The following is a 23,491-nucleotide window of genomic DNA, read 5'->3' as shown; positions in this document are numbered from 1 at the left end:
GACCAAACAGTGGTTGGTCTATTCAGACATTTTGCGTGCTTTTTTTTTTTTTTTTTTTACGTTGTCTTATTTGGTTTTGAAACCGATGTATTTTATTTGAAAGCAAAAAAGAAGTTGAACAGTTCGTGGTAGCTTGATCCTAGCTGGCTTAGCAGCACAGTTGACTTTCGTCTAAAATGTTTTTTTTCGTTGTAAATTTAAAACTAGTTTCGTGATACCAACTTTTTCTCATGCAGGAACCGGTTGTGCCGTGCCGGCGCTGTACCGGGACTTTAAATTCCGACTCACAGCCTCTGTTCAGATTTTCCGGCACGACCCAGAAAGGTAACTAATGCTAACACTGATGTTTTATACGACGAAAACATGCAGTTCTAAACAAGTATACACTGGTTTATTTGTCTAGTTTCAGCAAACATGTCAAGCGTGTATTCACCCCGTGGTACGCTTTTATTAACCGGATATTTAAGTTAACTGTCAACCTGTTTCAACGTTCAAAACTTTGACCTGCTCACACACCACACACATTATTAATTCCATTTACATTTGGTTAAGGCGCTTTTGCAAAAAAAAAAAAAAAACGGTGTTATAACCAGTATGTCTTAACGTACTGGAGTAAAGGCCGTGGAGTCGAAGTACAAGTTTGCTATATCAAAAAAAACTGACTTGAGTAGAAGTTGAGTGTTCTTTCAACCCCATACTTAAGTGAAAGTACTCAAGTATTCAAATGTTTTGACTTAAGTATTTGCAAGTAGACGTATGTAAAAAATTTGGCTACTCAAGTACTGAAAGTAAAAAGTACAAGTACAAGTACTGTTGTTTAATTATTTCCAATATTATTAAGGCACCAAACTTCTAATGTTACAGTGTTCAATGTCATGGTAGAGAGGTTCTGTGATTTCCCATGGTCATGTGTGAATGCGTCTACTGACTGCGAGAAGCGGGGGCGGGGGAAGCAGGTGAGAGAGAGCGCCACCTGGGTGTCAGGTGTATGACGTACGGCGCATGAGGCGAGGTTGATGTGTGAGGACCGGGGACTGTATGTGGTTTTTTGGGCGTGGTTTCCGGGCCGACAGTCACCGGGAGTCCTGTAACCAAATCGTTCAGCAATAAATGCCGGTTTGTTGAAAACACCTCGTCATTCATCGCGTGTCCGGCTGGGGACACTCCCTAGGAACGAGTACACATTCAGCACACATGAAAAATTGTATCGGAGTAAAAGTCTTTAAATTAATCAATAAATATGTAGTGCAGTAAAAGTAGACCGTTGGGGGAAAAAAAATACTCCAAAAAAGTTAAAGTACAGGATACTGCATTTTTAGTACTTAAAGTACCGTACTTAAGAGTTCACTTTGTACTATACATCATCTCTGATATTATCCTGCAAAGACAAATGAAAAAAGGGGAATATTTTACACAGTAAACATTTGCATGGCACATGAAGAAAAAAGTTGAAAACTGGAACAACGCGGCGTTCCATTTAGGGAGCCAGCTCACCGGCATGTGCATGCTGACACTAATGGGATGCGAGGTTGGAACGAAATTTATTTTCACCGGTGCAAACACATCTGCATGAACAAGATGTTATTCCCGTTATGAACATTTTTATTGGCTGCGGGTGCATTTAAAAAACATCGTGTAGTCCATCCGTTGCATATCCTAAGATGTCACCTCGTTTCTAACCTGTTTGAACTGCGGTTCAAAGGAGCATCTATCCATCTCCTCACCTAACGAAACAAACACTGCCTTATTATTTCTAACAGAGGACAGGTGTTATCAGCCAACAACTTTAGATTTCAATCCTACCCATAAATACACATTGGAAAAGTGTGCGGCATGTTGTCGAATTGATGTAGCACTGAACCTCAAGTCAAAATTTACTGACTTTCAAACTTTTTTCTGTTTACGCTTTCCTTTCAGGTCCAAGATGGGTTGAAAAATGCCAGAGGCCAGATCTTCAAGACAATCACCGGACCAGTTGTACAGATACTACAGACTTTGTGGGAAACATTTTGAACCATCTTTGATTCAAAGTGTAAGTTGTGTTTTCAAGGTTGTATATTATTTGGACCAATCGCTAGAGGACATCCCAGATTATGCAGTGTTTTAATGTAATTGCCAATTTTTAAGTAAAGGGTTTAAAGGCTTAATGCGCCTGCATGTTATTTCAATAATTATAATAAATACAGTATACTTAAAGTGCTTAGTGAGTATGTGGGTGATGTGGTGTATATTAACTTTTTGGGGTCGACTTTTCAGGAGACTCAGAGTGCAGTGTTGAAGGATGACGCCATACCACAATCTTTGATGCGCCAAGCCAACCTCAGAATGTGCAGGTGAAGCGCAGTAAAGAGACGGTGATAAAATCAATTTTGATTGTTTAAGTTGAGAAAAATGGTTTGTATAATTTGAATTTCATGAATCACTGTTTAAATTTAAATCGATTTATTTATTTTTGTAGACCAAAGATGACGAAACAGAGAGTACGGGGAGAAAAGTAATAGAACTATCAACAAGTTTAATTCTTAAAAATAAAATGATACCAGCAAAATAATTTATTTTGTTTCTTATCTTGAAATTGGTTTCCTTCTCTTAGGAAATCAAAAAGTCTCAAGCAGAGACAGCTAAGGACGATGTACCGCCACTCTCAAGGAGAAGAGGAGTACAAGAGTATTATTAGTCATTATTTACGTTCTTTACTGTTGTAGAGCAGAGGCATTCCTCCAAACTGGGCCGGTGATAAGAAGGACGGCTCGGATCAACAAACTTTCAGGCAATGCTAGAAATATCGCATGTTGTGGCGATGATGTCCTCATTAAGAGGTACGATGTGAATAAGAAGTGCTTTTCCTCGGTAGCTCAATCAGTTGATTGAAGTGTTTGAGAATACGTACAGAGTAAGCTGGTGGAAGGTTAAGGAAAATGGCTTCTTCTCATTGCTTACTGATACTTGGTGAACATCTCAGGGGAATGGTACCTCCCCGTCTTTCTACGTTTTGTGGATCAGTCTAACTGCAGCGGGAGAGTTTGTTGGATTCTTGTCCTTTGAAGGAGACGAGATTGCCTTAGCAGAGAAACTGCTGTCTGAAATGACGACAAATGGGGCTTGGATATGGACAGTGATAGAGGAAGCCCACTCCTGCTCCGGGACACATTTGCAAAAAAAAAACGTTGCTGCCAAGTTGATGGAGAAGTACCCGAAGGCCAGTGCTTGCAATAAGATCCACTCGTACATTCAATGTGTCACTGGCGAATGGTATGGCTTTGTCCGGGGTTCCGCTTGTCATGTCACCTTGAAGAAGATTGAGTCATTCTTCAGTCAGTCCACTTGCTCTGCATTGAGTGGAGCACGCCATTTCAATTTTCTACCCAGAACAAAGAGGAGAAGGCCAAGGAATGAAAGAGATTCTGTCATCCGCGTGGACCAGACGACATGATGTCTTTTGCGTTGCAGTGGACATTTAGAGGCGTTACTACTCTGTGTTGGATAGCGTGCACACAACGAGACACATGAGGTGGAATGACCACGTCCCTCACAACGCCTTAGAGATTTCAAAGCGCTGGCTGATTTCGAGTTTGTCATGGCGTTGATCGTCCTGAACAAACCACGATGATACTGACACGAGCGTTTGGGAAGACGTGCAGGGGACAGCTGCGCATGCCCCACTTTGCTTCAACCAGTTTAAAGCTTGTTGCACTCCCTGAAGGAAGTTCTGTCTGACAACATCGACGTGTATCAGAGTTCTGGAACGACGAGGCCGTTAACCTCGCCACTGCATGGAAATCCCAGTTGAGGTCCCTCGCTTATTCTTGGAAGAATCATGTCGACTCTGGAGGCCATTCGGCCGGGAGAGTTACTACAAGGACGCACCTGTCCATCCCATTGGAACCATATCATTAAAGAAATGAAACGAACCTTCTGCGAGGACCACCTGAAGGCTCTGAGATGTCTGTCACTGGTACCTGCTGTCATAGAGCACCATAGGTCTTACTGAACCCGAGGAAGGTGTGTGCAAGTGTTTAAAGATGACATCCCTTATGCAGATCGCTCTCTGCCGAGCTGCACTGCGGTGGGTCAAATGGAAGCAAAAGGCAAAGGCGAGACTTTTGCGTCGCTCTCCACGAACACTTCAGCTGGCCGACGTGAAGAGTTTTTCCCAACTGCTCGCGGTTCTCAGGCTGTCGGCGTCCTGCCTACCTTGGCTCTGGGGACGGCTGTGAGTGGCATACAAGCGCTTCCAGATGTACTGGCGAACAGCCAGACAAATTCAAATCAAAGAGTCTTGCTCTCTTGAACGTAAATATGATGTTGGGTACAATCTGGATGCCATCGTAGACGTCTCTACCATGAAGACTACCCGGACAGGGGAGAGACATCTTAGTGTGTTGTGATGTGGTAGCTGCTGGGCCGATGATCCACAGCTTTGTAAATAAGTCATGCAAACATCCTTTTTGTTTGTCGTTTTTCTATTCCAGCCTTCATACTGAAGGAATATCTTCTCTGTTGTGTTTCAATCTTTTTTCATTACATTCATTATGTTCTACCGTTTGTCTTTCATGCTGTTTTTCATGTTCTTTTTTGGGAGCGGTATTGACCACTGTAAACTTTCCAGGGTGGGTGTGAGTCCTGATTCCAGTTATCCGTTTATATATATGATATAAGTATTAGGTTACGCTCCCGTTAGACTTGTTAAAGTGTGTCACCCAATCTTCTGCTGAATATGTTTAATAAAGAACTCAGAGGTGTTTCATAACCTTTTGTGCTATCATTTACAATTTTTATGCGTTTATCTTTACTCTGTTTTACATAAGCTCCTTACAACTCAAAATCCAGAACATGTGGTAGTAGTTTTTGACACACTGGAATGCATTTATTTTTATATATCGATTATATTGATTTGTCTAGACTGAAACAGCTTTTCCCTCCAAGTCAGATTAGGAAGAAGACGGGTGGAAGGTGGATAGACAGCCAAATAGCACAACCAAGACTATAATCTGTAAGTAGATGTCTCCTGACAATGAATCACTAATGTGGATCCAGTTTAATTGCCTTCAGGTACATCAAGTAAAGCTCATAATTCTTTGCTCTGCCCCTTATATCTATGATTATCATCATACCCTTTAGGTATTAAGCCAGTGATTGGACTGTAGTTTGCAGCTGAGCCACTGTCCACTCAGACTTCCACTATCTTGTCTGGCATTAATTCATCTGATTGATTGAAATCCACTTGGCACAATTAAAGCCATAAAGTGATCCAGACATTTCATTTGTTTTGCTGAATTTAATCATTTTCATGTCGACATTTAGCAGCTGTGATAATAACGCTGATAATAGGTTTGATAATTGTTTCAGGCTATTCTCGTGTGTTTGTCATGTGAATGGACAAGTCAAACTTTTTATATAACACATAGTTTTATAAGAGACATTTTATCACATGAGGGACACAGAAGGAACAAATAGACTGTTGGCAGTGAATTTATTTCTATAATGTGAAAACTCTAATTTAAAACGGACATCGTTTAATTACAGACACTACGGTTCGGTTTTGTAGGATCAGTGCATGGTCGTACATAATTTCGATGGGTGAAAATGTAAAATCACAGTGAACAAAAGGATGCATGGTGTGATTTAGGACCGGATCAGATTTCCATTTTATGATCTGGAAGGTGGGATTGTGTGTCCAGGGTGTGGAGGGAAACATAAGAATAACCGAACCAACTAATCTGCTTACAAACTATGGAAGAGAGGAAGCTGGGGAATTCCAAATCAGAGAGTATCGAGTCGAAACAAGAGAATAACTGCAGTTCAAATACTGACAGAACTGTCAGCACTACATGTGGTTTACAAGTGCATACAAACTCAAGTAAAAGTATTTGAGATCAATAATCAAGTATTAAAGACATAAATATTAAAGTATGATATGGTTTTTAATTATCCCTGCAAACCTCAACGCAGCATCCTGGCAGAGTCCAGGCCCGAGGAGATGGAAGATTGCAGCCAATCCACCTTGCAGTCTGCCCTTTTCCAAACGGTTGATGGGAAGGTAGAAGTGCACCATATTGTCCTTGGCAGGTTGAACTCGAGGCTCCCACAATTTTGAGGTGCATGGACCTCCTCTCGTGCTGGAGAACGATCGTGTTTCTCCACTCCTAACAACGGAATATCATTTGATTTGCTTAAGTGCGTATTGTCTTTTCGTTTTTAATCTCATGACAATGCTGGCAACCGGTTTGGTTTTGGTTTATTGGGTATTTTCTTACTAGGGATTGTTCTTTTGTCCTAATCCTTATGTGATCTCCCTTTGTTGCCATGGCAGCTTATCAGGGGAATCATCTATCTTCTTCTAGCTATCTATCTATCTATCTGGAATCTATCTATCTATCTCTTTATCTAGGGCCCAACGACTGACAGGGGCCCAAACAAATAGGTACACACCAAATGAAAATGATTAAAACCATCATCATTGCGTTACAGTGGTCCTCGTTTATCGCGGGGGGATACGTTCTTAAAAAATAACCACCAATAAAATGCAAATCCGCGAAGTAAGTTTTACAATTTTATACAGTTTTAAGGCGAAAACCCCCTAAACCAACCACGTTTTATACACCCTTTTACAACACATTTTGTACAGACTATACCTCCTAGTTTCGACGCAACACTGCGGTCGTTAGCCAATAGCGACGAACACAATGCGGGTTCATTACTGTACAGTCAATGCGTAAAAAACAAAGCATGGCAAAATACACTAAAAAAAACTCAGAACAGCGAAGTCTGGAAAAAATTGAACGCTTGTCAGCGGGGACGGACTGATGATATTTACAAATATAATAATGAAATTATTTTATTCTCCTTGTCTTTATGTGTTTTGGGAGTAAAAAGGTTAAATAAAAAAATGCGCTTTAGCACATTTTAAGGTGCTTTTAATCTTTGCATCAACAGTGAACCTGTAATGCAGACTGCTGCATTATCAACCATACAGTAAATATTGTGCTGGTACTAGTATTAAAAACAGTTGCAGCCTTTGATTAGAGTTATGTAAAGCTTTGATGGGATAGTTAGATTCCTAGCAGAATGTTGGGGGTGACAACAGTGCACAGAGGGGGGGGGCAATTAGATTTTTTTGTCATGGGGCCCCCAAAATTTGCCTTGGCTGCGCGCCCTGGCCCAGGTCCAGACAATGCATATACAGTTGATATGTGCATACACACACAAAACAGAGGTATAGTAGTCATGGCCCTGTTGGTAGCCTGAATTCTGTACACCTGCATTTAAAGCACATACAACGGGGTGGGAGTCATCTTGGCACCCCTGCACTCTTGTCCGGACTGTGTTGCCATCCGGCCCTCTCCTTGGTTAACCACCTCGCACCTGGCTGCAGCTCAGTTCGCGGTTGTTATGGACACCGCTTTCGCGCTGCCGACGGACTCTTTTCTGGCTTTCACCGCGCACAATCAGCAACATCAAACCTGTTTTTTGTGACAGCATGGGATTTAGTCGTTTAAGCTCACGGACGGGACACAAAGCGAACGGTGGGAGCAGTGAAAGTGTGTCTGGCTGCCAGATTTCACCTCCTTTTTCTTCTTTTTTTCTTGTTTTTTTTGAGGCATGGCTGTGTGGGAACTTGGCAAACAGCCCGAGCTAAAAGCTAAAAGCTTAAAGTCACTAAAGCTACATTGCGGGGTTTCAAAATGATGACTGCTGCGCCGCAGCGAAACTGTGACTACCAGCCGGTGAAACTCCACTCCACTGTTTCAGGGGCTTTCCTCTGGATCCGGAGCCCCGGTAAGAAAAACAACCAGCTCTCGTTTGTTTTTTGTTTGGCGCGATGACCAGTGTTAGCACGTTAGCGGGCTAACATCACGTTTAGCCGCTAACGTGACCACCAACTCTGTGGAAAATGGCGCAGACTAAACTGAGAGAGGCAAAAAGTCCGAACGATGACTCCGGCTCAAACTCAGTCAACGCTCGGACACGGACAGCGACAGAAGACTCACGGCTTTCTCTGGGAGTTTGTTTTCAACGAGTGGGTGGGAGACATAGTTAGAAACTTTTTTTTTTTCGTTTGTGTGTGTGTTTGTTAATTAGTTATTCGCCTACACGACACAACTACCGAACTACACACACCAGTGTGGCTGCGGTTAGCGTCGATTCATAGTTCTGTGTACCTTCTGCTTTTTTTTGTATGTACCTAATATAACAAGATAAATACTGTAAATACCATATTTAATTGCTTTTAACAGGTGAGCTTCTCATGAATAAACATCCATTCTAGCGCCACCGTTTTTTTTTTACCTCTTTGACTGTGGCTGTAGTTTTTGATGATCTCGGTTCGATCCCTGGCTCCCCCCAAGTTGTCCCCAAGTGTATGCTCTCCTAAAAGTGGACGATGAGCAGTTGGCCCTAAAAGTGACGATGAGCCAGTTGGCCCCCTAAAATGATGATGAGCCGTTGGCCCACCTTGCAGAGCAGCTTAATGCCATCAGTTTGAATTGAAGGGTGATAACCCAAATGTCTTAATTCTGATCTGAATCACTTTATTGGGCCAGGAATTTGACTATCCAGGAATTCAGAAGTACTTTATTATCCCCATAGGGAAAATTGGTTTTTGTTATTATCGCAGCTCCCAAACGGTAGGATAGCAAGAACCCAGTAGTAAGAAAAACAAAACTTAACCACTTCTACCCTTATTCGAATCTCCTATTTTAAACAATATTAAACATGTGTAAGTGTGGTACGGTTAGGTCCATTCCTTAGTTTCTGTTTAAGCTTCTTGCGTTTTTTGAATTGTAACTATAATATAAAAAGATAAATAATTAACTAACCATATTTAAATTGCTTTTAACAGGTGAGCTCCTCATGAAATAAACAGCAGTCTAGCGCCACCTTTTTTTTTCTCTCCTGACTGGGCTTGTAGTTTGCTTTTGGCTCGGCGGTTCGATCCCTGGCCTCCCCCCAAGTGTCCCCAATGTATGAGCTCCTAAAAGTGACGATGAGCAGTTGGCCCCTAAAGTGACGATGAGCAGTTGGCCCCCCTAAAAGTGATGATAGCAGTTTGGCCCACCTTTGATAGCAGCTTAAATGCCATCAGTGTGGAATGAATGGGTGAATAACAAAGGTCTTAATTCTGAATCTGAATCCCTTTTGGCCAGACAGGGAATTGGACTCTCAGAATCAGACGAAGTACTTTATCATCCCCATAGGGAAATTGTTTTGTTATAATCGCAGCTCCCAACCGTAAGTGGATAGCCGGAACATTCGTAAGAAAAACAAAAAACTTTTAACAAATATTACCCTATGGAATATCTATTTAAACAATATCTACACACTATATTACACAAGTGTGGCTACGGTTAGGTCCATTCATAGTTATGTGTACCTTCTGTGTTTTTTTGCATTGTAAAATATATAAAAAAAGATAATAATTAAATACATATTTAATTGCTTTTTAACAGGTGAGCTGCTCATGAATAACCAGCAGTCTAGCGCCACCTTTTTGTTTTTACTCCTGACTGTGCGTAGTTTTGATGATCGGCGGTTCGATCCCGGCCCCCCCAAGTGTCTGAGCTCCTAAAGGATGATGAGCAGGTGGCCCCTCAAAGTGATGCTGAGCAGTTGGCCCCTACAAAAAGGCGATGAGCAGTTTGGCCCCTAAGAGTGACGATGAGCAGTTGGCCCCTAAAAAGTGATTATGAAGCAACCTTGCATGGCAGCTTAATGCATAACAAGGTATTTACTTCTGATCAGGTGGTGTACACACACTAAGAATTTCTGACTGTCAGAATCCGAAGTACTTTATTAATCCCCATAGGTGAACTTGTTTTTTGTTATCGCGCTCCAAACCGGTAAGTGATAGGCAAGAAAACAGTATAAGAAAAAAAACTTTAACAAGATACCCTATAGACTATGCTATTTAACACTATAACACATGGTAAGTGTGGCTAGTTAGCGTCCATTTCATAGTTCTGTTTAGCTTCTGTGTTTTTTTGTAATTGTAAATAAATAAAAAAGATTAACTAATTAAATACATATTTAATGCTTTTAAAGTGTGAGCTCCTCATGATATAAACAGCAGTCTAGCCCCACCTTTTTTTTTTTACCTCCTTGACTGTGACTGATAGCTGTAGTTTTGATGATCGGCGTTCGATCCCCGGCTCCCCCCCCCAAGTGTCCCCAAGTGTATTAGCTCCTAAAAGTGGATGATGAGCCCTTGCATGGGCAGCTTTACATGCATATACCAGGGTCTTCATTCTGAATCGAATCACTTTATTGGCCAGAATTGAATGTCAGAATTCAGAAAGTACTTATTAATTCCCCATAGGGAAAATTGTTTTTTGTTATCGCAGCTCCCAAACGGTAAGTGATAGCAAGACAAACAGTCGTAAGAAAACAAAACTTTAAAAATATACCCTATAGCAATCCTATTTTAAACAATATATCCAATGTATAATGTGGCTACGGTTAGCGTCCCATTCATAGTTCTGTTTAGCTCTGCGTTTTTTTTTGTATTGTAAATATATAAAAAGATAACTAATTAAATACATATTTAATTCTTTTAAACCAGGTGAGCTCCTCGAATGAAATAAACAGACAGTTCTAGCGCCACTTTTTTTTTCCCTCCTGACTGTGGGCTTAGTTTTGAATGATCGGCGGTTCGATCCCCTGCTCCCCCCCAAGTTGTTCCCACGGTATGATCCTAAAAGTGAGCTGAGCACCTTGCCTGGCAGCTTATGCATAACAAGGGTCTTACTCTGAATCTGGAATCGTGTTATTGGCCAGAAATTTGACTGTCAGAATCAGAAGTCAACTTTCTTAATCCCATAGGGGAAAATTGTTTTGTTATCGCAAGCTCCCTAACCGGTAAGTGATAGCAAAGAAACACAGTAGTAAGAAAACAAAACTTTAAAACCAATATACCCTTATAGAAAACAGGGGTGTCCAAAAAAACTGTTCCACAAAGGGCCGGTGTGGCTGCAGGTTTTCCTTCAACAACCAAGAGCAGACAGTTTTTTGACCAATTCAAACACTCTGAAGACTGAGATCAGTTGATTAAATTAGTCACGTCTTGTGTGCTCTGGTTGGTTGGAACAAAAAACTTGCAGCCACACCGGCCCTTTGCCTTGTGGAACCGTTTGGACATGCCTGCTATAGAATATCCCTATTTTGAACAATTATTTACACACTATATACACACTGTATCAAGTGTGCTACGGTTAGCGTCCATTCATAGTTCTGTACTTACTTCTACGTTTTTTTTGCATTGTAAACTATAATATAAAAAGATAAATAATTAAATACATATTTAATGCTCTTTAAAACAGGTGAGCTCCTCATGAATACAACATGGCAGTCTAGCGCCACCTTTTATTTTTTTTTACTCCTGACTGTGGCTGATAGCTGTAGTTTTGATTATCGGCGGTTCGATCCCCGGCTCCCCCCAAGTGTCCCCAAGTGTATGAGCTCCTAAACTATAGAGTTGGCCTAATTGATGACGCAGTTCCTAAGTTATGGCCATGGCCAAAAAGCTATGATGAGCCACCGCATGGCCCTTAGTACTGACGTGATAACACGGTCTTATCTGAATCTGAATTGTGTTAAAGGCAAGAATTTGACTGTCGATAGGACTCCGAAAGTACTTTATTACATCCCATAGGGATAATTTTTGGTCATCGCAGTCCAACGGTAAGTGTAGCAGAGAAACAGTAGTAGAGAACAACAAACTTTAACATATACCCTATAGAATATCCTATTTTAAACAAATATACACATGTGTAAGTGTGGCTACGGTTATCGTCCATTCATAGTTTCTGTTTAGCTTCTGCGTTTTTTTGTATTGTAAATAATCTAAAAAGATAAATAATTCAAAACATATTTCTAATTGCTTTAAATAAGTGAGCTCCTCATGAATAAAACAGAGTTAGCCCACCTTTCTTTTCTTTTACCTCCTGACTTGGCTTGTCGTTTGATGATCGGCGTTCGTCCCCGGCCCCCCCACTAGTTTCCCCACGGTGTATGAGCTCAAACTAAAAGTGATGATGAGCACACTGCATTGGCAGCTTAATGCATAACAAGGGTCTTAATTATCTGAATCTGAATACTTGATTGGCCAGGTTGTTGATTGTGTACTAGGAATTAGAATCCCGACAGTACTTTATTAATCCCATCAGGGAAATGTTTTTGTTACGCACCTCCTTAAACGGTAAGTGATAGCTAAGAAACAGTAGTAAGAAACAAAAACTTTAACAATTTTACCCTATGATGAAATCCTATTTTAAAACACTAATTATACACATGTTGAGTGCAGTTTAATATAGAACCAGTAACAGTAAAAATAATACACAAGTAGTGCAGCTGGAGTAACCAGTGAGATATGAGATAAATTTAGTTTTGACATAAATAACAGTTTAAAAAGAACCAGACAGTAGATTGTGACTGTTGAGACTGTGTCCAATAGTTGCTAAACCTCCAAGTTAAGTACAATTTAATTTAAAGACAAGTAGACGAAGAAATTAACAATAAAACATGAAACATAAGACATAGGAAATAAACTATATACATATTAACAATCGTGTATATATATTGTCTTTGTGTTTCATTTTCAGCCTTACGGAGAGAGTCAATTTAACTGGCAACTTATTTTATTTTTCACCTTTATTTAACCATTACCCTTTATATGCTGGTATTAGCCTATTGATTAAAACATTTGAGCATAATGGAATGATTTTATATTACTAGTTTGGTTAAAAAGTAGGTTTTTTTTCTATTCATACTTATGCTTGCCGTTTACTCATCATTTTTGTGAAATTTAATTCAATATGTGAAAATGTCAATTATATGAAACAATTGGGGACCCCTAAGAGATATAGATAAGTGATGAATATGTACTGTAAAACCCTCAGGAAGATAGCAAGGCACTCTCTTAAGTACCGTCCATTACTAATATATTCAGATATTAGTGAAATATTGGAGCTGGCTTGCTGAATCTGTAGAGAGGAAATGCAAACCACCTACCAAACCCGACTGCATAGATGAGTCTCCAAATTTTCATGTCCAAGTCCTGCAGTGAGTTTGGGGTGTTTTTTCGCCCTTGTCCTCTTGCCCTTCTGTTTTCAAAGCGGTTACCCACCTAATATGTATTGTGGCATGCATCTATGAATGAACTCAGTTGACACAAAGAGGAGGGAGAGGATCGACAAGCTTCATCTTCCACCTTGAGGAGCTCATTGTTGCCAGACATGACCTTCTTGTAGGTACCAGCTGATGCAACTGCGTGAGCATTCAAAAGCATCTCCTCAAACAACGAGATGGGTTTGGATTGTTTTCTAAAATGTGTTTGAGCTGGCGTTTAGCCAGCGGTGATGATGAAGTCTTCCACATAGTAACTGGCAATTTTAAAGTTCTTCGCCACAACAAAAAAAAAGCAAGGTTGACCAGTTGTATGATTCTGTGCATCAGTTCACACTTGTTTTTTGCCGAGAATAAGCATCTTGAACTCTCTGAATAAGAAAAGTATGCTCATCTTTTATATTTATTCAATAAATATTGTATTTTTGCTTATATGATTTTGATTCTCTTCTCTTATCGTTTTCACAAATGCTCCCATGTCACCAAAAAACTGAATTTTTGCATTTTGCAGTGTGCATGAAGAATAACTGTTTCACAAAGCTTTAAGAGTTCATGTCTATTTATTGACTCATTATTTTATATACTTTACCGCGTACGGTATATACACAGAGATTAGTTTTTTAAGTCCATGTTTTTTTGGAACCCCAACAATGTTGCTTTCCCCTCTGTATCTTCCAGCTGCAAACAATGGCTGAACAAACTTGTGTGTCCAGTACTTGGCGTCAGAAACCTCCGGCGTAGCAGTGCATATGCTCTGTACAGGCTTTGTGCAAAGCACTTTGAGCCCTTCTGTGATCTCTCATCCAGGTGAGAACAAATCTGTCGTATATTGTGTTGTATTATTCAAATTCACGAAACCTTCAACAGTGGTGACTACACCCCATGACCAAATCCACGCGTTTGTATCAATCCATCCAGATTACGTTCTGGGCAGTTGACTGAGCATTCAAATCTAGGTGTACCCAATAGAGATGTAACTGGTGTATGTATGGATTTTGTTGTTGACCCGGTGGTGATGCCCTGTGCGCTGGCTGTTGTATACTGAGGAGGATTCTTTAAGTATGAGAATTCCTATGGCTTCAGTTATGTTGGTAGCAAAGTAGTTATTTCGCCGCAGAATCATGAGATAAGTGTGGTGCTAAGTGCTTTTTTTTTTTTTTTTCAGAGCGACCTCCAGTTGTGTCTTAATGGCGATGCTGTTCTTTCCAACAATCATTTGACTTTTACAATTGGGGCGTGAATAATTCATGCCTGCCACAGGCAACGAGCTAGAGACCCCGAAGTGTTAAATTCAAATGTTACATTATTTCTGCTTAGAATTTACACTGAAATTGCAAATGTGTAATTATCCCTCTCCCTTCATGCAGTCGGAAGAAGAAACCTAATCTGTGAAGAAAACAAAAGGTACAGTAACTGGTCCCTTTTTATTTAAGCCCCCTTGAGAATTTTGTGGTGAAGTTTAATTGCCCTTGCTATTACCATATTTGATTTAATTATTCAAAATCTAAGATCATCCCATCTCTTCATCATTTTTTCTCTTTTCCCATCGAAAAACAGACAGCTGAAGTTAACTGGAGGGGACTAGAGAAGGATCAGGAGAGGAACATTGCAACACCTGCACTGCAAAAAAGATAATGAAACCCAAGAGGTATGTAGCCACGCTTCAAAGCAAAAGAGACTCTGAAAGTCTTATTTCAGGAAAATTCCTGGCACTGACTGATCAGCACAATGGCCAAACGCAGATGAACCGTCGGAAGGCGGCGACGATGGTCAGCAGCGTCTCAATGTATCTCGTGTGGAGAACATCGACAAGGAAAGAACATCCTCCAGTTCAGCGAAGACCTCATGCGGGCGAAGGAAATCCAGCACAGCCCTAGATGGCCGATCTCTTCTCCATCTGCTCAAGATGTGACGACTAAGAGAGGAAAAGGAGCAGATCCCAGTTTTCATCCGTCTGTCACACTAGATGGGTTCCCACAAAAAGCCCTCATCAGGGTTCTCTTGCCATGCGACCTTGGATGCAGAGAATCTGTTTACATGCTCTCTCAGAGTGCGAAACAGTGTGGACTGCGATGATGGAGCCCTGCCGAGTAACTGACTTATCTGGTCCCGTGGGCAGTGTTGTGTCAAGAAAATGCGCGACCTTACCTGCCAGGATTCTGAGGAGTTTCCAAAGTAGTCCTGTCACCACAGGGACCCAATGCCTTCCACATATGGCTTATTCGTTGCATGCCCACTGCTTTGTCGCTTTATTCTAAATATATTCCTTAAGGCTACAGACAACCAATGTAGCGTATGTTTTTTTGCTTTTAATGTGAGTTTTATTTTGAAGGTGCTCAGTGTTTATAACAACAACGTGCAGCAATCCGCGGGCTTTGTTTCTGTCCCATAATCCTCTGCGGTCTAAAGACTGAACACATGTGCCATTGCATTATTCAAAAAATACATTAAAAAAAAAATCAGACGTTAATGTTCATAATAAATAACACACACACACACACACACACACACACACACACACACACACACACACACACAGATGTCAAATGTTAAATTTCTTCTTCATCATACATTTGCAGTTTCAGGTTTATTGCTGTGTGCAGGTTAACACAGGGTCAACAGTACTATGAACTGTACTGAATGAAATGTGTGGCGCAAGTGAGCTATTTGCATAACAGCACTGCATATAAAGGATAAAATTAAGGGAAGGAAGTAAAATACAATACAATTTTAGATAAATAATAATATAAAATACAAGATAGAAAGATAAGATATCCAGTTTACAAGGTCTATAGATAGATACACACACACATATATATGCATATATATTTTATATATATATCTTTTACCTTCTGTAAACTGACACAAATATGGTCAATCACTTTTTGAAGTTGTTGCACATTATTATTGTTTTGATGATTTGATGTCCTTCTTATGTAAAGTGTCTTTGAGTACCTTGAAAACCTTATTATTATTATTATTATTGTTATTATTATTATGGTTATAGTTATTTCTTCATGTTTTATGTTTATGTCTGCGCCTACCTGCCATGTTCCTTATTTAAACTGTATGTCTACACCTGTATGTAAAATTTGCGAGCACAGTGAACCGGAGTCGAATTCCTCCTGTGTGTGTACGTACACGCACCTGGCCAATAAAGCGCAGAATCAGTTTTCAGATTCTGATTCAGATAAAATATACTAAAATAGAATATGTACAAGTGTTCCATACACTGTACACAGTGTGACAAGGTTATGTCAAGTAATGAGCATGGCATATTTTGCAGACATGTTTGTATCTTTTTATATTTGCTATATTTTTTATATATCTTTACAGTCTCTGTATGTATTGTACATATGGCACTGTTCTCTCATAATGATTGCTACCTACTGTTTATAAGCTGTTATAAAGCCGTTTGTCCTGTGGCTGTCAGGGCGTGTATGGACCAGTATTTAAGGAATCCTATTTGGGTTCAAACATTCAAACACAGAGCCTGATCATGATGATGTTGTTGTTGTTGTCAGCTCACAGACTTCAAGTCAGTCTGCTTCAAATCTCGCTCTCACTTTGGAGACACCCTATTGGCCAGTTTTATAATCTACGCGGTAGCACGCTGACCAATCAGAGCGCAGGCGGCGCCAAGTCAAATGTGAACAGACAGAGCCGCTTCAGAGGTTTCTGCTTTTACTGTACGACCAGTGCACAACACAGCGGGGTGAGTGCATGTTTATGTTCATTTAAATATAGATATAACGCCACAGAGCATAAATAAGTAACGGCTAATTATAAACAGCTAACGTCTGACGGTTATTAGCTCTTATCGCGTGTCAGTTAAGTTAAGCTACAACTGCTAATATCATGTTTTCTGCTTTTTAATGAATATAACCTGCCACACTGCTTTAATATAATGTAACTTTTAGAGTTTAACTCCTGAACAGTTTTTTAATTTCTCTGTACATATTTTAATTTAGATCTGGCTCTGGTCTGTCTGTCTCCCTCTCTTTCTGTCTGTCTCTCTCTCTCTCTCTCTCTCTCTTTCTATCTGTCTGTTTCTGTCCCTGTCTGTCTGTCTCTCTTTCTGTCTGTTTCTGTCCCTGCCTGTCTGTCTGTCTCTCTTTCTGTCTGTTTCTGTCCCTGTCTGTCTGTCTCTCTTTCTGTCTGTTTCTGTCCCTGTCTGTCTGTCTCTCTTTCTGTCTGTTTCTGTCCCTGTCTGTCACCCTCTCTGTCTGTCTGTCTGTCTCTCTCTCTCTCTTTCTATCTGTCTGTTTCTGTCCCTGTCTGTCACCCTCTCTGTCTGTCTGTCTGTCTGTCTCTCTCTCTTTCTATCTGTCTGTTTCTGTCTGTCTGTCTGTTTCTGTCCCTGTCTGTCTGTCTGTCTCTCTTTCTGTCTGTTTCTGTCCCTGTCTGTCTGTCTCTCTCTCTGTCTTTCTGTCTCTGTCTGTCTGTCTGTCTGTCTGTCTCCCTCTCTGTCTGTCTGTCTGTCTGTCTCCCTCTCTGTCTGTCTGTCTCTCTCTTTCTATCTGTCTGTTTCTGTCTGTCTGTTTGTCTCTGTCTCTCTTTCTATCTGTCTGTCTGTCTGTTTCTGTCCCTGTCTGTCTCTCTCTCTTTCTGTCCCTGTCTGTCTGTCTCCCTCTCTTTCTATCTATCTGTCTGTCTGTCTGTTTCTGTCCCTGTCTGTCTGTCTCCCTCTCTTTCTATCTGTCTGTTTCTGCCTGTCTCTCTCTCTCTGTCTTTCTGTCTCTGTCTGTCTGTCTGTCTGTCTCTGTCTTTCTGTGTCTGTCTGTCTGTCCCTTCTCTCTCTCTCTCTCTCTCTCTCTCTCTCTCTCTCTCTCTCTTTGTCTGTCTGTCCCTCCCTCTGTCTCTCTCTCTCTCTGTCTCTCTCTGTCTCTCTCTCTCTCTCTGTCTGTCTGTCCCTCCCTCTCTCTCTCTCTTTGTCTGTCTGTCCCTTTCTCTCTCTCTCTCTCTCTCTCAGCCAGCTGTGGCAGGAAATTAGATCATGCTGACGAATAACGGTTGATATTATTGCACTTGTAACATCATCTGTTATTTTCTTTAAAAACATGAATATTTCCAACATATGCAGTTGAGTTTTATCCCAAAGTTTCTACAGCTTGCTGGCTTGCCTGTCACACACTCAAAGCCACAGTCACACAAGACCCACCAGCCTTCATGGGCTAGTCCAGACATGCCTGGTTTAAACTATAACGTGAGCTGTTAGGTGTAATAAAATAAAAAGAAGAAGCTTACTTGCAGATTATACCAAATATAATTGCAGCATGCTGGTTTATTTAAGTTAATAACGCAAGTTATTTATTGCAATTAAGTTTATAAATGCATTGTTTTGTTCTCCTTCCAGAAAATTCCCATTGATTTGACCTGTTTGAAGCTTCACAATGGACGTCACAGTGTCAAGGCGGAACCACAAAAGAGTAAGTTAACGTTATCATATGAAAGAGCACAGTTACAAAGTTCATTAATGTCAAAATTCAGCCTAATTAACTAACTAATGGTTGTATTTTTCTGTATTAGGAAAACAAGGAAAATGCTCAGCCAAAGTCCTTTATCAAAAGAGAGAAACCGTCTGCTCCCTCCCACCTGAAAAGCGGCAAAAGAGAAGAAACCTTGGCAAAAAATGTTCTCCAAGCCAAAGCCAGACAGGCTGACACACGGTCAACGTCTGATAAGCCTCTGAAAAAGGTACTGACTGTGCAGAGAGAGGGTACTGATGTCCAGCGACAAACGCATAGCCGGGCCTTCCTCGCTGAAAAGGCTGTGAAAGACAAAAAAATAATTGCAGCAGAAGCTCCACAGCAACCAGCAGCTGTGCCCTCCTCAAAATCAGCCCCTGGTATGTACAAAGGCAAGATTATCGAGTCAAAAATTGGATCCATTTGGAAATCAAGTGCCACAGTAAGCAGTACAGGCCCTAAACCAGAGAGCCAGAGGGTTGGAAAGGTGACGCAAACTGGATCCACCTGGAAGTCGAGTGCTACCCTGAGCAGAGCAGGTTTCAAACCAGAAAGCCAAAGAGTTGGAAGGGTGACAAAAATGATCTCCAGATCTGCTGCTGACCTGCCAAAGATTCCAGCGACGGACAAGAAGGTCAACCGACCTGTTGTCTCAAGCACTCTCAGCCAGTACAGACTGACCACGGAGACTGCAGAGGAAAGAAGGTAACATTTTTATATGTATAATCATGGTCACACACCTTTTGTGTTACTGTATATCAGAAATGTGAACTGCGTTCCCTCTGCAGAGCGAAACTGGCACAGTGGCAAGCTTCCAAGGGCAAAACCTTCAAGAGACCAGCCATGACAGCAGCAGCACCCCCAAAAACCAAAGTCTGTGCAAAACCTAAAGCTAATCTCCGACCAGAGTCTCAGCCAGCTGCACAGCGCAACCCCGAACCTGAACTCGGCGCGGAAGCACACAAGCCAGCCTCTGCCGCTGATGCTCAGAGAGCAGAGTCAACAACGCGCAGCCGAACTCCAGCGATCATGGACACCACCGTAGATCTGCTCTCCAACTCTGATGCCGATCTGCCTGTTGACCCACAGGACAGAATGGATGACGTAAGGAAGCAGGCTTGTTTTTCTGTTGTTCTAAAAATGTTCTCATGCTCAGCGATGAACTAACATGTTCTCTTCTTCTCATTGGACAGATTGTTGTGAACCTGTGTGACGCTTTGGAAGCCATGTCGACACCTTCTACATGCCAAGATGGTAAGTTCATGATTTCATTAAGTCAGTTCTTACAAATAATAATAGATCTACTTGGTTCACTGACATTTCTGGTCTACAGATGAGAAATATTTGTTCTGATTGCAGTTGTTTTTTTGTGTAGACCTTCCCCAGTTGACAGATGTGTGCAGTGCTGTCGTGAAGGAAAGCAACCCAGAGGATGAATGTAGGAAAGAGGAGCTGAAGAATGAAACGCCTGAGGATGTCAGCGAGCAGCCAAAGGTTGAGCAAGTGAAGGACGAAGGAGAAGAAAGTGAAAGTGAGACGGAAGGTGATGAAGATGATGATGAGGAGGAGGTAGATAGTGATGATTGTGTGATGGAGACCACACCACAGAGGGAGGAGGCTTCAGTAGTAAAGTACAGTATAAAGACTACACCATACCTGCAGAGGTGAGTCCGTCATGATCACCATTTATTTTTCGTAATTCTTTCAGTCAGTGATTTCATAATTAAACCATTAAACAGTTCAAATTCATGTATATTCACTTTTCAAATATAATCTGTTCAGTATCAAGAAGACAATCGAAGGCGATGTCGGCGCAAGCGCATCCAGGAGGAAGAGCAACATCAAAGATCTTAAGTTTCTGACTCCGGTGCGACGTTCCAGCCGCATCCAGCGCAAATCGTCCCGCCTCCCGACGATGCTGATGGATCACGATACCTGCGTGTCGTCTCTGGCTGAGCTGGTGAAGATGGACGACGATCCCAACGCCTACATCTATAGAAAAAACCCCGCACTCCTGGAAGATCTGCCAGACCAGCCCAGGCTGTGAGGAGCTCTGTATATTTGTGCTTTTGAAAAGAAAAGAAAATAAATCAACTTGATAAATGTACTGGACTGGGGCTAACGGACACTTTATAACTCCTTTTAACACTTTTTAAATGGTTTTACTAACCTGAAGCTGTAAAGAACTGTTTTATCATTTTTAAGGGAGGGCGGGCATGATTCCTGTCTAGCTTTCTTCTCTGTTCTGAATGTATTCTAGACTTTCCTCTAACACTATACTTTTATTATTTTAACAAAGTTGGCATGTATTGCCAAATGCACAATAAAAGAATATTGCCTTAACTTAAAAGATATGCTTTGAAACTTGATTTCTAGAGTTGATTTAAAAAGTCTTGAATCTATCATACAGCTTATGTACTGTGCATATGACAACACTCCTATCACACTAAGTGTTAAGCTCCAGTAACAACAACAGTGACCGACTCAACAAATGAAATGCAAGTAAATCAGTAATAAACACTGAAATCTACAAAAACGTTTTCTTTTTGCTCCCATTTGAAGTGAAAGTTTTATATGCACAAATGTTTCTTAAATTTGAGGCTCTTCCTAGATAATTACTCCACCTGACAGGTGTGTTATATCAAGATCCTGATCAAATAGCATGGCTATCATTGTGTTTCTGTAGATGCATTTTAACCCTTTATAGGGCACTCATTGGAATACAACCCTGATTTGTTATTGGTCGATAAACAAAGACATTTTTTCTTTTAAATTAACAATCAGACATATGTCTTACGGAACGTATTTCAAAACATCACGCATGTGATACAGTGCAAAAAATATTAGGGTGAGGGTTAGAGTAGGATCCATTGGAGGCCATAGCAATGTGACATAACCTGACATTTGCTGATTGGCTGGAGAAAGTCGTGATTCTGCTCCTTTGAGAGATGAAAGTGACCATATACAGTTCCTCGCCCGATAAAGGGTAAAGCACAAGCATCACATTCTTGAGGATTTGATGAAAATAGTTAATACGTTTAATGTATTCCAGTGAAGGAATAGATTACAAGCCAATCAAAGGCGAAGTAGAGTGTCAAGATTTTGCCCTACTGAGAGATAAAAGAAATGTATCTGTAGCTCTGAAATAGCCACAGTACAATGCCTAATGAATGCCTAGTGCCCAGTTCAAGGCTCTGATATAGTCATGCTGTTTAATCAGAATGTTTGATATGCTACACCCATCAGATGGATGGATTATCTTGGCAAGTGCTCACTAACATGGATTTATAACAAATTTGAGAACAAAATCTTTAAGTCATGAAAAATGGGAACAAAGACAAGTATTGCATTTTTATTTTTGTTTAGTGTAGTTTCCCTTATTATGAAGGTGTCTGGTCCAGTTTTCTACAAAAAAAATGTTTTTAAACAGAAATGTAATAAAGTAGCAAGTTATGCTTTCAATGAGTTGTAAGTCTCATCCAGATCTACACGGATCATCTTCATGTTCTCACATCAAATCAGCTTTATTTATTCTGTGCATTTAAAAAGAGAAAGAAAAGACAGACAGAACACTTTTCTCACATTAATTCCCACTTTAATTGACCACATTGTAAAAATCCAAACGCGCTCTGAAATGAACACTGTTTTCTTTTGAAACCACTTCTTGGCAAATTACATTTCCTGACATCAGACTATGATTCCTGTCTAGCTTTCTTCTCTGTTCTGAATGTATTCTAGACTTTCCTCTAACACTATACTTTTATTATTTAACAAAGTTGGCATGTATTGCCAAATGCACACATAAAAGAATATGCCTTAACTTAAAAGATATGCTTTGAATCTTGATTTCTAGAGTTGATTTAAAAAGTCTGAATCTATCATACAGCTTACGTACTGTGCATATGACAACACTCCTATCACACTAATGTTAAGCTCCAGTAACAACAACAGTGACCGATCAACAAATGAAATGCAAGTAATCAGTAATGAACACTGAAATCTATAGAAACGTTTTCTTTTTGCTCCCATTTGAAGTGCAGATTTTATGCACAAATGTTTCTTCCAAGATAATTACTCCACCTGACAGTGTGTTCTATCAAGATCCTGATCAAGAAGCATTGGTTATCATCGTGTTTCTGTAGATGCATTTTAACCCTTTATAGGGCACTCTTGGAATACAACCCTGATTTGTTATGGTGGATAAACAAAGACATTTTTTTCTTTTAAATTAACAATCAGACATATGTCTTACGGAACGTATTTTCAAAACATCGAGCATGTGATAGAGTGCAAAAAATATTAGGGTGGGGTTGAGTAGGATCCATTGAGGCCCTAGCCATGTTACCTGTGACCTAGCCTGACTTTGTGATTGGCTGGAGAAAGTCGTGATTCTGCTCCTTTGAGAGATGGAAGTGACCATATCAGTTCCTCGCCCGATAAAGGGAAAGCACAAGCCTCAATTCTTGAGGATTTGATGAAAATAGTTATTAACGTTTAATGTATTCCAGTGAAGGATGATTACAAGCCAATCAAAGGCGAGAGTGGTGTGTCAAGATTTTGCCCCTGAGAAAGAAAAGAAATGCATCTGTAGCTCTGAAATAGCCACAGTACAATGCCTAATGAATGCCTGTGCCCAGTTCAAGGCTCTGATATAGTCATGCTGTTTAATCAGAATGTTTGATTGCTACACCCATCAGATGGATGGATTTCTTGGCAAGTGCTCACTAACATGGATTTATAACAAATTTGTGAACAAAATCTTTAAGTCATGAAAAATGGGAACAAAGAACAAGTATTGCATTTTTATTTTGTTTAGTGTAGTTTCCCTTATTATGAAGGTGTCTGGTCCATTTTCTACAAAAAAATGTTTTTTAAACAGAAAGTAATAAAGAGCCAAGTTAGAC

At 40.5% G+C, this 23,491-nt stretch overlaps 1 protein-coding gene and 1 long non-coding RNA gene across 2 annotated transcripts; both read left to right on the top strand.

The window, feature by feature from the left end:
• Nucleotides 1-1,961: 1,961 nt before the first annotated feature.
• On the top strand, nucleotides 1,962-2,494 carry LOC113744350 (uncharacterized). The gene is made up of 3 exons (XR_003461466.1): nucleotides 1,962-2,032; nucleotides 2,257-2,354; nucleotides 2,459-2,494. It is a non-coding gene; the product is annotated as an uncharacterized LOC113744350 (long non-coding RNA).
• Nucleotides 2,495-16,685: 14,191 nt separating this feature from the next.
• si:ch211-266i6.3 (cytoskeleton-associated protein 2) lies at nucleotides 16,686-20,937 on the top strand. Its single transcript, XM_019255034.2, has 7 exons — nucleotides 16,686-16,834; nucleotides 18,476-18,548; nucleotides 18,649-19,292; nucleotides 19,376-19,691; nucleotides 19,781-19,841; nucleotides 19,963-20,251; nucleotides 20,370-20,937. The coding sequence occupies exons 2-7, from the start codon at nucleotides 18,513-18,515 to the stop codon at nucleotides 20,632-20,634; spliced, it is 1,611 nt and encodes a 536-aa protein (XP_019110579.2). The 5' UTR covers nucleotides 16,686-16,834; nucleotides 18,476-18,512; the 3' UTR covers nucleotides 20,635-20,937.
• The last annotated feature ends 2,554 nt before the right edge of the window (nucleotides 20,938-23,491 follow it).

This window comes from Larimichthys crocea, chromosome XXII (genome assembly GCF_000972845.2).
Source record: "Larimichthys crocea isolate SSNF chromosome XXII, L_crocea_2.0, whole genome shotgun sequence".
Classification (NCBI taxonomy): Eukaryota; Metazoa; Chordata; class Actinopteri; family Sciaenidae; genus Larimichthys; species Larimichthys crocea.
The sequence above is the reverse complement of the archived record's forward strand: the minus strand, read 5'-3'. Positions and strand labels throughout refer to the sequence as shown.

What these genes read in the sequence shown, in the direction of transcription:
- si:ch211-266i6.3 (XM_019255034.2), top strand. Translation starts at nt 18,513, where the DNA reads ATGGACGTCACAGTGTCAAGGCGGAACCACAAAAGA. An exon ending in CAAGGCGGAACCACAAAAGA is followed by an intron (nt 18,549 to 18,648) that starts GTAAGTTAACGT and finishes TTTCTGTATTAG; the next exon opens with GAAAACAAGGAAAATGCTCA. An exon ending in ACCTTCTACATGCCAAGATG is followed by an intron (nt 19,842 to 19,962) that starts GTAAGTTCATGA and finishes TTTTTTGTGTAG; the next exon opens with ACCTTCCCCAGTTGACAGAT.